Source organism: Centroberyx affinis, unplaced genomic scaffold, assembly GCF_046629955.1.
Source record: "Centroberyx affinis isolate AG114_WGS23_722 - 3 ecotype Tasmania unplaced genomic scaffold, CSIRO-AGI_Caff_v1 ptg001779l_1, whole genome shotgun sequence".
Taxonomy (NCBI): Eukaryota; Metazoa; Chordata; class Actinopteri; order Beryciformes; family Berycidae; genus Centroberyx; species Centroberyx affinis.
In genome coordinates this window covers 47,141-60,680 of record NW_027280172.1, presented here as the reverse complement: position 1 = coordinate 60,680, position 13,540 = coordinate 47,141, and the positions used below count along the sequence as shown (strand labels likewise).

Sequence of the window (13,540 nt, the reverse complement as noted above, 5' to 3'; positions counted from 1 at the left end):
ACTGAAACTCTGAAGGTCGACTCACATTACAAGGGAATTAAGGGACCAATATTTCTGCTTCCAGGGTGAGGGTTTCGTACACTGTTCCTGATATGAAGTGCTTTCTGTTCCGCCTCATTCTCTGACTTTTATGTTTTGCGATTTTGTTTTTTTTGTTTTTGTTTTTTTTTGGTTAAACTACTGTCAGCCCCGTCTCCCAGGAGGATTTTGCACATTGTAAAGATGAAATGGATGTAATCATAGTTCACTGTGGCTTTAGACTGTGTACAGTTAAACTATGGACTGTAAAATGTACGGGAAAATTCCTATGGAAAAAAACTGAATCACTTGAAGAGCCTGTCAAAAGGTTAACGTGCATGCCCGGGTTCTTTTGAGACTATAAGTGTGTAAATTTTACTTTTAGTGTACACAAGAAATTAAAATAATTTAAGAGAAAAGCTGTGTTCTGCCTCCTTCTTATGCGGAGTTCTGTAGATTCACAAAGTTTCCTTTAGCGCCGCACTGGGCAACTTCGCACTCTGGCGCCCCCAAGTGGCAGCGAGAGATAACTGTTAAAGTTTGAAGTACTTCATTACCCAGAAATCAAGTAACATCAATAAACTTCACACTCTTCGGACGTAAATGTCTAAGGGTGAATGTTTCCTCTAAGCCCTTACACCTTGAGTTTCCCTTTTAAATTTCCCCTTAGGCAGCTTCAAAGACAGAAAAAACATTTTTTTCCATACAATACTTCAATGTCTCATCCATATTGTGTCTCTGCTGTTCCAACACTTCACTGAAGCTCCAGCTGCTGATACTGAGAGAAATATTCAAACCAAGACGCTGCTCCATTACATCAAATGGAAAAAATCTAGATGTTTGTGCTTCATTTTATCTACATTTCCCCGTAGCTCAGCCTGACATGTTTGGTGTTTGGAAACTTTAGGATCTTGACTAGAATTTAAAATAAAGTTCTGTGGATTTGAACAAAGCTCGACCACAAAACACGCGTTTGAAATGATCGACCCGCCCGCGGGACAGAGAGGGTGGAAGCGTTACAATAAATGTCCAGGACTTAGTTTCCACTTCAAGGCCTCTTGGCTGTCAACTGAAATCTGAGGAAAAGAGATGTCACTATGAAAAAGTTACTTAAATTTTGCCCTCTCTATCAACTATTCTTCACAGCATGTTCAAGAAATTATTTTCACAAGCTCACAGCCTGTCCACGAGACTCATGAAAATATTTATTACAAGCCTCCTGGGTCCAAACAGGGAAATTGAAGAAGAGGTGGAGGTCACATGACTTGGACTCGAGTCACAGTTTTAATTGCTTGAGACTTGAAGCATGAAGAGAAGACTTGAGACTTGACTTGGGTTCTGGTGACTTGGGACTTGACTCTGACTTGTACTCTGATGACTTGAAAAGGTTTCTAAAGTCTTGACTTGAGATCTTGTGTTTGTGTAAATGACTTAGATTGAAAGTGATGAGATTTGTTCCAGCAGACGACTGAATTTAAATTCTGTTTTCTGAATTTGTATGGAATGATTGAATTTATTGAAGTTGAAACTGATTATAGAAATCAAACTCATGATGCTCTTACCAAGTTTTTATCCTATTAAAACCATATTGTATTGAAAAGTCCGAGATACTTAGTTTTCTTTACAATATTAAATTGATACTGGACTCTTGATTTGTTCTGACTTGACTTGCTGTTCTACATTTAGACTTGAGACTTGACATTAATGACATGGACTGGACTTGGAAATCTACATTTAGACTTGGGACTTGTGCCTCAAGACTTGAGACTGACTTGGGACTCAAGTGACTTGACTTGGTCACACCACCTGTCTTCAAGTCGTTCAGCTTCACTTCCCAGATGTGCGACTTCTTTCTCCACAGAGAAAGAATAAAAGAAAGAAATGAGACAGAGGACAAAGATGTGACCATTTCCATTTATTGTAGAAAATAAACTTACTAAAGTGTAACCCCATCAGAGCAGAATCCTCATTTCAGACATTCAAATATACTTTCAGAAAAAATGAAAAATGTAATATATTGCATAGGACAAGGCACAGATTGAAGGTCGGGCATGAAGCTCAGTTCAGGACAGATGAGTCCAGCTGACTGAGGACCGAGGACACACTGATGTCCGCTGCAAAAAACGACAACAACAAGAACAACAACAACCCCCCCGCAGCTACAATGACGCTATGAACCACAAACAAAGAAGATGAACATTTGGTTTAATCAGAAATGGCCGCTCTGCTTTCTCCATTCAAACAATCACCCAGAGTTCACCCAGATTAAGTATAAAAAGCTTCTCGATTTGTATTTTTACTCCATGAAGATAATAAATTTAACAGAGTGGAAACTTGGCTCCGTGTCAGAGAGCCTCGGTCTGGACCAACATCCTGGACTCAGTTTTTCAAAACTCTTCTGATAGGATTTCAGTAATCAGATTGGATTAAATCTGAAAATTGGGTTTTCCGAAACTGATAAATGAGATTCTGATCATTCTGGTTGGCTAATCCAATCCTGACTTTATTTTGGCTATCGCTGCTCATGCTAACTACCCAGTTCTTCTTCTTCTGTTTATTCCAAACAAACTAGAAACACAAAATCACTGTTGGATCACTGTTGAGTCAGAGCAGAGAGAGGAGCAGGATGGATATTTAAAAAACGTTGAGGATTATTACTTTAATGAAGCTGAAATGTTTGTGTGTTTTTCAGAACTCAAAGTCAGATCAGCAGCTTTCAGGATGATCTTGATCCACTGAAGGATTCAGAGACAGAAGAAGCTTCATATAGAACCAAGACACTGAAGTCTGAACATCATTAATATAGATTAACAATATGATTTAATGTTTACATTTTATTAAATGAACAAAGTCTCATACCAGCTGCTGACCTGCTCTGCTGAACTTTTAGTTTTAAAGATCATTGAATTAATGAAAGAAAACAGTTTGCACAGAAATTAGAAGTTTGGTTCTGAATTATTTTTGCCTCCAATGAGAATTTTGTCTTTTAGTTCTTATGCATAGTAAACTTGTGCAGATAATTGAATAAAAGTAACACACAAACTGTCTTTTACTCTTCTCCATCCTGTTCCCTCGTGTCTTTTTGTCCAACAAGCTGCTGGATCATCATCTGTCCAGCAGGTGGAGTGACAGAGGTTCATTTAAAGTGGATCTGGATCAGAATGATGGTTTTGAAAAACTGAGTCCATTTGATGAGTTAGTTCAAGAATCATCAAAACCTCGTAGTGTTTATCCACTCTCTCTCTCTCTCTCTCTCTCTCTCTCTCTCTCTCACACACACACACACACACACACACACACACACAGGCTGTGGCATAGGTTGAATTGAGGGCGTTTGCATTGCTGAAATGCTAAAATATATTACACAGTATAAAATCCAATCATTTATTAAATGACGAACATTTCATAAAGGAGACTTCCACCAAAAATGACTTTTGAGTTGCCATTCTGCAAAAGTCGACATTTTCCTAAAAGTTTCCCAAAGCTTGTTTGTTGTCTGATGAGGTTTGACTTTGAGTTTTGAAGACGGAGGAAAACGATCCTTCAACATTCTGCGTTCGCACAACAACAACAACAACAACAACAACCTAAAGGTCAGTCCTGGCAGTTCTGCCCTGCAACAGAATACATCTGATGTTCTGTACAAACAAAATATTAGTGTCAGAGTCACAATAAATATTTTGTACACTAGAGCTGAGAGATAATAAATAAGTTTGTCAGAAACAGACAGACAGACAGACAGAGGGTGTCTGGTGAGAGTGAAGGAACAGCAAGAGGGAAACTCCCTGCTGTCAGGTGAAAACACTTCTGACTCAAAGTGAAGGTTCACTTCATCAGTTACATGCCCAGTTGAAAATACCGTAAGCATTGTTCATTCGTTCCTGAACAACAGACTTTTTCTAGATGTGTGGTTTTCACCTGGCAGGATGTAGTTTTAGATCTACAAACATTTTTCAGAGGCAGAAATAATCTGATTGGTTGAGATAAACCTCAGGGGGCGGAGCCAAAGAACCACAAATTTTCTGTCTATAACATTAAACTGAAGCTCAGTGAAAAAGACAAGAGGTAAGAGAGGAGGAAGTTAATATTATGAAGCCTAGCGCTCTGCTGCTAACTGAAAAAATACAATCTACCATACTAAGTTACCTAGGTTAGCTAGTTAGCTAGCTGACCTTCAAGTTCAAACTAGCCATACTGGCCTATACCTATCTAGTTAAAGAGTAACTAAACCCCACCCAAATCTTTAGTGAAGCCTGACACCTAATGGTGAAAAGTAGGGTACAACAGGTGGTGACATCACCTGGCACAAAGACCAGCCAATAACAGATGAGCAGTGCAGTACCCTACTTTTCACCATTAGGCGTCAGGCTTCACCAAAGATTTGGGTTTGGAGTTTAGTTACTCTTTAAGCTAGTTAGCTAGCTGCTGAGCTTCCAACAGTGTGAATGGAAAAAGTCATTGGCATTTATATTTTTATTTTCACCAGAGTGCCTTCTTTGCTAGTTAGCCAGTTAGCTAACTTGCGTTCTGAAAAACTGTGGTTCTTTGGCTCCGCCCACTGAGGTTTAACTCAACCAATCAGATTATTTCTGCCTCAGACAAACGTTTGTAAAACAACAATCTGATTTTTACCCGACGACAGAGAAACTGTACCAACTACAGTGTTCAGTAACAAAGTCGATGTGTTCAGATGCAAAGTGCTACACAGCAACATGATGCTGGATTCATATTGAATCAATAACAAGCGAAAAGTTTGACTTGCTGTGACTCGTGTTGCCCTGACTTCTCACTGAGGAAATGCAAAAGTAACCGTGTTTGAAAGAAGAAATGTTATTCCTTGAAACAATGGAAGATTTGAAGAGTTTCATTTCAAAATGCAATATCCACCAGAGTGACACTGACAGCACACATCTTAACTTTTTAAAAGATAGTTAAGTTCTTTGCTGACAAAATGAAAACCCTTCTGCAGACTGGATCCTCGAGGTTTTCAAGATCCTGAATGATGAACTTCAGGTAATGATCAAAATGGTAAATAGTATTTTGGAATGAAACCCATAATGTTCATATTGCTGGCTGATGAGCAGAACGTGACGTTTGACAGGTGGAAAAAGGCACTGAATTGTCTTTTTTTTTTTTTTAAATGCATTTGAGATTTTCTCTCATTTGGAAAAACATGCAGACAGTAGAAAAGTCTCTGGTGATGCGTTACGTTTCTTACAATTCTCGGACAGCGGTAGAAAACTGGCTGGGTCCTTACAGAGGCTTTATCAACCTGTGTGTTAACCTGTGGAAAAGTACTGAAGCATAATAATACTTTATGCAATGAATCTACCTAATACATAATCTACATACAAGGCTGTACCAACAAAATAAAGTTACGTTTGTACTTCCACTGTGTTTTTACACCTTTGTAAGAACATTAATTATAAGGTAGATTTTATTAAAAGCTAGCACAGTATTATTGTGTGCTTCCAGTACTTTTCCATAAGTTTACACCGTGGTTAAAGGTGCTGCGTGTTATTTTTTAAACATCAATATATCATCGTCAAATTAATTGTGCTCCCTTGGTATAATTACCGTAAACCAATGAAAGCATGGTGGAGACGACTGTTCTCCTCTGTCTCACTCCAGCAGTATTGTTAGTTCTAGTGTTTCTCCACATTAAGACTACATTTCCCATCAGCCCCGTTGCTTCCTCCGTTTGCTCTGGAAGAACAGAACCTCTTCCTGTTGTTGTGCCGTAAAGCGATCCAGCAGATTTCCCTCCAGATCCACCAGGTGGAGAAACAATGGAGGATGCAGAGTAGAGGCTGATAGAGGCTGACACTGATGGTCTGGTTTGTTTACGGTAATTATACTAACGTCTCAAATTGAATGTGTTGATGATTTATTGATGTTAAAACGCCACACCTAGCACCTTTACCACCTGCAGTAAGGCCGCTGTAAAGTCCATTATTACCTTAAACTGTACAAAACAACAGATCTAGAAAAGTCTCCCGTCCCTCAGCTGCCCACCAGCACCTCCATGATGTGGTCCAGCTCAGCCAGGTCCATTTTGAAAGGCTGGTTCTGGGCGCTCCCCGCCCCCGCCCCGCCGTAGCCCGACATGGACCTGACCAGCTCGTCCGCCATCACCACGGGGGCCATCTTGGACGGCGGCGCTCCGGGGGGCGGAGGGCAGGGGCCGAAGTCGTACATGGAGGTGTCGATGTCCGTGAAGAGGACGTCGTCCAGCGCAAAGTCAGTCAGGAAGCCGCCCGGCGAGGACGAGGACGAGTCTGTGACGCAGGGAGGAGGAGGAGGAGGAGCCGGAAGTTTCTCCAACCGGATCTCCTCCTCCTGCGAGCCCCGCCCCTCCTCCTTCATGACCACGTCTGCAAACAGAACCCGCGCCGCCGGAGGAGGCGATGAAGGCGGACCGGAGGACGAAGAAGAGGCGGAGGAGGAGGAGGGACACAGCTCCTCGATCTCCTCCAGGGCCGAGGAGAAGCTGTCTTTGGGCGACGGCGAGGGCGAGGGCGGCGGCCTGGGGGAGTGGGTCAGGTGGGTCAGGTGGTGGTGCGGGGAGGAGGAGGAGGAGGAGGAGGGCGGCAGGGTGAAGAACAGCGGCAGGTCCTCCTCCAGCAGCGAGGCGGGAGTCAGGCAGGAGTCCAGCGCCGAGAGGACGCCGAAGGACGGAGGAGGCGGGGGAGGCTGCCGGTGGCTCTGGTCCTCCCGGGCGGCGGCGGCGGCGGCGGCGGCGGGCGCGGCGGACGGTACGGAGAAGAAGAGCGCGCCGACCGCTCCTTCCTGCCTGAAGTCGTCGTGGATGCGGCGGACCACGTTGTTGATGAGGACGCGGCGCTGCAGGCCGAGGTCGGCGCCGGTCCGCGGGCCGTACAGCTTCATCAGAGACATGTTGAGGACCGTCTGCCGCTGCAGGGTGTAGGACGCCTGCCCCGCCCCCCCGACTCCCAGAAGCCCCCTGTCCTCCTCCAGACCATCCTCGTCCTCGTCCAGTTTCCGCTTCACCCCGTTACCCAACATGTATCTGAAACAGAGACAGGGGAAGGTCAGGGAGACGACACCTGGAGAGAATGAAGCTTTAACAGGAGAGCAGAGACACTTTGATCCATGGTGCAACTCTGCTGTCTGCAACTGAGTTTCACTGAAAAGTTGCGTCCAACCTGGTTGCATCAAGTTGAAACTGTTTGAACTTTTTTTTTTTTTTTAAACATATCTGAATTGAACTTTCAAAAGGTTCTGGTATACATAATACAAGATCATCATATAATATACAAAATATAAACCCGCCCTCCCCTTTCCCAACCCCCTGGTCTCTCCTACTCACCCTCCCAATCCACCCCACCACCCAGTCCTACCCCCAGTCCCATCCCAGTAGGCTACAACTGTCCACTGTTTGAACTTTTGACAACTAATGGAATTGTATTCAATTCCGGACACTCGGTCACTCGCGTAATTTCCGGTGTTTACCGGCATTTTTATACAGAGTTCCCAACCGAAAGCTAAGTGACGTAAATTCATACACATTTCAGAAGCTAGGTATCAAATTTCATAAATATCTATACACATTTAAGCATATAAAACACTAAGTTACGAACTTAGTCACGAACAAGAAGCGGGAAGCCTTAAATCCCACTTTGGGGCGACAGTTACTTCATGTAGAGAATCTGTATCGGCTGATAAATGGAAAAATAAGAGCTTTGAGTACAGAGCCTGCACTTCTTACAAGTATCTGTAACATTATGAAGGTACAGGAAGGGTTAATAAAGGGTTAATATCGAGTATATGAATACACCGACACGGACGAAAGTAAGTGTCCGGAATTGGATACGAATTTTGAATCTCAAAAATAGGTGCGCTATCATCCATTTGCAGGGACTGGAAGAAAGTTAAAGGTAAAAGTGATATTAAACTTTAAAAAAGACAGATGGAGGATTGTTAATTTATGAGAAACTTCAGCGAAAACAGTACAGGATGAAATATATTGGTTTATGATTGTGATTTTGTGGTCATTTGCTGTCCGGAATTGGATACCCTGATGTTAAGTTCATGCAACAGCCAATCAAAATGCTTTAATGTGCTGGATTACTAACTCTTTAACCTGATGTCAACACAAAGTAAAACTTTCAACCGTTTAAACTATAGTAGAGCGTGTTGTTGCGTGTAGATTTGATTGCATTTGAAAAGCTTCATGTAACAGTAAAGTTGCATGAACCTCATGCAACTCACCAACTGTACCAACTACGCGTGTTTCAATTTCACTATGTAACACACAGATAAACATTACAGATAAGAAAGTGAACAACAGGATACCAGGAGTTGAAAAAAGCCCCGTCAGGAAAACTACGTGTGTGAGTGAGTTACGGAAAAAATCTTGATGGGGAAACTTCTAAGAGTCAAACTGAAACATCAATGAGAGCGAAACCTTCAAGAAGAAACCGACTCAGACAGAAACATCACAGAGCAGGTTTGAGGTCGGCAGACAGTCAGAGAGGCAGGCGAGTGACGGGAAGGTCGCTGGTTTGAATCCCTGGTCGACAGGGGGAATCTGTGAGGGGAACAGCTGCTGTAAAAACACCTCTGAGCAAGACGTGTGACCCCCGACTGCTGCAGAGAAGATCAGATCTGACCAGACCTCCAGAGTGAAGGAGTGAAGCTGTGTGAATGTGGAGCGTGTTGCTGACAGAGAGTCACGTTTTCCTGGATTCACACACGTGTTGAAATGAGAGTGAACCTCGTTTCTCTGTTTCACACGTTTCCATTTCCCTTCATCACCGGACCGACGACTCGTCAGGAGACTCGCCGCACCAGAGACCAGACAGAGACACTCGGGTTTCCTGGAGGCCGAGTGGCTTCCTCACAAACACTGATGAGAAATGAGAGTTGAGGAGGGAGCGTGCTGCCCTTGGTGTGTGTGTGAGTGTGTGTGTAAGTGTGTGTGTGTGTGTGTGTGTGTGTGGGTTAACGGTCAGCTGACCCGCTCCCATGTGAGGTGGAGTCAGCTGACTGGGTGTGAGGCCGCCTCCCTCCTGACTCCCTCAGAACAACACAACACAGGAAACACACCACTTCCGTCCTAACTACCAACCCCCCCCCCCTCCCCTTTCAAACAGCCTAACTTGCCCTCCATCTGCCCCCCCCCCCCACCCACACACACACACACACACACCCCCACCCTGGGGTGTCAGGCCAGCACTCATAAAACGTCCCCATGCTCTACACTACCAGCCAACAGTTTGGACACACCACATTTTTCTTTATTTTTTACTATTTTCCACATTTTAGAATAACAGTAAAGACTCAAAACTATGAAATAACACAAATGGAATTATGCAGCGTCCAAAAAAGTGTTAAACAAATCAAAACTATCTTATATTTTAGATTCTTTAAAGTAGCCGCCCTTTGCCTTGATGGAAAGGCAAAGGCTTTGGAAAGAAATTCATACATTGGATCAACTTCACTATTTATATTTGTCTAAGAAACTAATTTCAAGCATTTAAGCAGAAGCCTTTAGATCAAAATGGCTTTAAGAGAATGAAGAACACAGAACATTCAGTCAGGTGGTCCAGACCGTCTGGTGGTTTTTGTTTCTGCTGATCTCAACTAAAATCTAGAGGTGACCGAGCCTCTTGAGTCTTGGCTCCAAGTCGAGCTGCAACTAACTAATTATTTTCATTATCAATTAATCTATTGATTATTTTTAAATTATTCAATTAATAATTTAGTCTTTAAAATGCCAAAAATAATGACAAATGCCCAAAGTGATTCTTCAGATTTCTTCCTCAGTCTGACCAGCAGCCAAAGCCCAAAGTACTCATTTCATAATGAGATGAAATGCAGCAAATCTGTGAAGCCGGAACCAGCAAATGTTTGGTATTTTTACTTGATAAATGACTATAACGATTCATAAATTATCAGAATTATAATCAATTAATTTTCTGTCGATCGACTAATGGTTTCGGCACTAGCTCAAACATGCTGCGTGTTAGATCGGTAGATTCAGTTTCCCATTTTAAATCACTTATTAAAACCCCATTTATTTAAATTGCCATTTTATTAATTTTACAATTTTATAATCATGTTTCAACTGACTGCACTGCTTGCCCGCACTTTATGTTCTCTGCTCTTTTCTCTCTTCTCTTGCCTTGTCTGTTTTTAATTTCTGCTTGTTTTTAACGTTCTGAAAAGTGCCACAGAAATAAAGTTTTACTTACTAATTAAACTCTGATCTGTATAAATCTCGCTGTATGTCCTATACAGCATGATTTATACATTTAATATTTGTCAGCAGCCTGTTTTTAAATGTTATGCTTCATTTCAGTAGCTGATATTCATATCAGTTGATAGCTAATGTTCATATCTCTTGTTTATATCCCCTGTCATGTGTTTTCCTGGTATTAATATCACCTGACACTTCCTTCATCAGGAAATTTGTTATTTGGTCAGTTGTTGCTTCAGAGATAAACCAGCAGCAGCTTCATATTAAACATGTTGGAAAAAGAAGGACAATGGCAACAATAATGCATAAATTACCATGATACTTCGATATATAATTCCATGCAAATTCATTAGGAAGGTCAGAGGTCAGAGGTCAGGAGAACAGGGGGATCCTGATGTCAAATGACAAGACTTTTCTCTGACTTTCCACAGCTAAAGAGAACGGTTTGTTGATGTTGTTTTGCAGTCTCCAGCTGGCTGAAAACCATCTGACGAAATGAAAATGTGAAACAATTTGGAAAATGGATTTTAAAATACAACAAGTGACCCATCTGTAAAATCCCCAACTTCCCTACAGAGTTTATGAAATTCCCTGACTTTCCCTGTCTGGAAAACACTTCTCAAAAACACTACAGGTGCAGGTTGTGTGTTATTGATCTGTTCTGTTTACTGCTGCTGTGTTGAGAAGGCTCAGGGCTTGAGGGGTGAAAATAAAAAATAAAGCTGAAACATGTCTGTCCTCTGTCCCAGCAGCCCCGGGTCCAGGAGTTTCCCAGCAGCCCCGGGGCCAGGAGTAAACGTCCCGCTCATTTTCTCCAGAGACAATTTAGAAAATCCCAAGATGAAGAACCAAGCAGCTACCAGCTGAACTGAAAAACAGATGGACCAGCTCTGATGACAAGGAAAGCCGGGAGCCAGAACACAGTGGAGCTGGACTGGACTGGACTGGACTGGGCTGGGCTGAACTGAACTGAACTGAACTGAACTGAACTGAACTGAACTGAACTGAACTGAACTGAACTGAACTGAGCTGAGCTGAACTGAACTGAACTCAAATGAACTGAACTGAACTGAACTGAACTGAACTGAACTGAACTGAGCTGAGCTGAACTGAACTGAACTGAACTGAACTGAACTGAACTGAACTGAGCTGGGCTGGGCTGGGCTGGGCTGGGCTGGGCTGGGCTGGGCTGGGCTGGGCTGAACTGAACTGAACTGAACTGGGCTGGAGTGAACTGAAGTGAACTGAGCTGGGCTGGGCTGGGCTGAAGTGAACTGAACTGAACTGGGCTGGGCTGGGCTGGGCTGGGCTGGGCTGGGCTGAAGTGAACTGAAGTGAACTGAGCTGGGCTGGGCTGGGCTGGCCTGAACTGAACTGAACTGAACTGAACTGAACTGAAGTGGGCTGGGCTGGGCTGGGCTGGGCTGGGCTGGGCTGAACTGAACTGAACTGAACTGAACTGAACTGAACTGGGCTGGGCTGGGCTGGGCTGGGCTGGGCTGGGCTGGGCTGGACTGAACTGAACTGGGCTGAGCTGAACTGAACCCGAGCCCGTCAAAATAAGAGCATGAGGAGGGGACCGTTTCCTCCGGAGCCCGTCAAAATAAGAGCGTGAGGAGGGGACCGTTTCCTCTGGAGCCCGTCAAAATAAGAGCGTGAGGAGGGGACCGTTTCCTCCGGAGCCCGTCAAAATAAGAGCGTGAGGAAGGGGCCATTTCCTCTGGAGCCCATCAAAATAAGAGCGTCAGACTCCACAGGGTTCGACTCCAACCAAAAACCACAGCAGCTGGCTGGACTGGCTGAAGGTGTTAAGCAGCTTTGTTGCTTCTTGGCTGTAATCCAGCAGCTGATCTACAGGAGGAGAGCAAGAAGAAACAACAAGACTGCTGCTGCTGAGAGAGAGAGAGAGACTTCAAACTGTTGGTTTTAACCTAATGTCCAACTACACTACCAGTCACAAGTCTGGACACACCACATTTTTCTTTATTTTTACTATTTTCCACATTTTAGAATAACAGTAAAGACATCAAAACTATGAAATAACACAAATGGAATTATGCAGCGGCCAGAAAAAGTGTTAAACAAATCAAAACTATCTTATATTTAGCAAAGCCGCCCTTTGCCTTGATGGAAAGGCAAAGGCTTTGGAAAGAAATTCATACATAGAATCAACTTCACTATTTATATTTGTCTAAGAAACTAATTTCAAGCATTTAAGCAGAAGCCTTTAGATCAAAATGGCTTTAAGAGAATGAAGAACACAGAACATTCAGTCAGGTGTCCAGACTGTGGGCTGGTGTGTGTGTGTGTGTGTGTGTGTGTGTGTCTCTGTGTGTGTGTGTGTGTGTGTGTGTGTGTGTATCTGCCAGTGAAACTCTACCAGCAGAAAGATCGACTGCCAAAATGAATGAAGCACAGAGTTGAGCTGTGGACTGTTACAGTGTGTTTACTGACTGGTGTGAGTCTGTTTTATGGCTCAGTCTGCTGGATAACAGTGTCGCTGTGAGCAGGGATTCATTGATACTAGAATTTATAACCTCTTCTTCTCCCTCTCCTTGTCTCCTCTCCTCTCTCCTCTCCTCCTCTCCTCTCCCCTCTCCTTGTCTCCTCTCCTCCATGGTGGGACACACAAACTTCTTTGCATTTAGCTTTTTTATCTACTGTCCTATTTACTCACTTATTTACTCATTTATCTACCCAATCATGTGTACTTATTTATATACTCATTTATTTACTTTCTTATTTACTCATTTATCTAGCAATTTATTTACTCTTCGTTTACCTACCTACCCATCTATCCATCTATCACCTATTTATTCATTCTGTTCCTTTTTATTCTCTTTTTTCTTCTTGTTATTTTACATCTCTTCTGTCTGTCTGGAAAGTCTTTGCTTATGAAATAATCAATAACTGGTTCAGTAGGAGGCGGAGTGTGAAGCAGCTGCTGTGGTGTTTGGCTCTGCATGCTGTAGAGTCAGCCTGACTCCTGCTGCACTGCATGCAGGGAGGCACACACACACACACACACACACACACACACACACACACATACACACACACAGAGAAAGCGCATGCACTGGTGGGGCAAGCTCTGCACCGGTCTGTTACCATGACGAAGACGGTCAGCTGGGAACAAGGAGGAGGAAGGGAGGAGGAAGATGAAGGACAGAGGTAGGTGTGTGTGTGTGTGTGTGTGTGTGTGTGTGTGTGTGTGTGTGTTGGGAGGGTGGAGAGAGAACAAACTGTTTCTGCTGTCGGGCTGCCAGCTCTGCTGCAGCGTGGAGGAGTTATGCAGCTCCA

At 43.4% G+C, this 13,540-nt stretch overlaps 1 protein-coding gene across 1 annotated transcript; it reads right to left on the bottom strand.

The window, feature by feature from the left end:
• Positions 1–1,926: 1,926 nt before the first annotated feature.
• On the bottom strand, positions 1,927–7,044 carry LOC139652314 (SERTA domain-containing protein 2-like). The gene has a single exon (XM_071529337.1). It carries the CDS (start codon positions 7,042–7,044, stop codon positions 6,022–6,024), a length of 1,023 nt encoding a protein of 340 aa, XP_071385438.1. The 3' UTR covers positions 1,927–6,021.
• Positions 7,045–13,540: the final 6,496 nt, after the last annotated feature.

What these genes read in the sequence shown, in the direction of transcription:
- LOC139652314 (XM_071529337.1), bottom strand. Translation starts at nt 7,044, where the DNA reads ATGTTGGGTAACGGGGTGAAGCGGAAACTGGACGAGGACGAGGATGGT.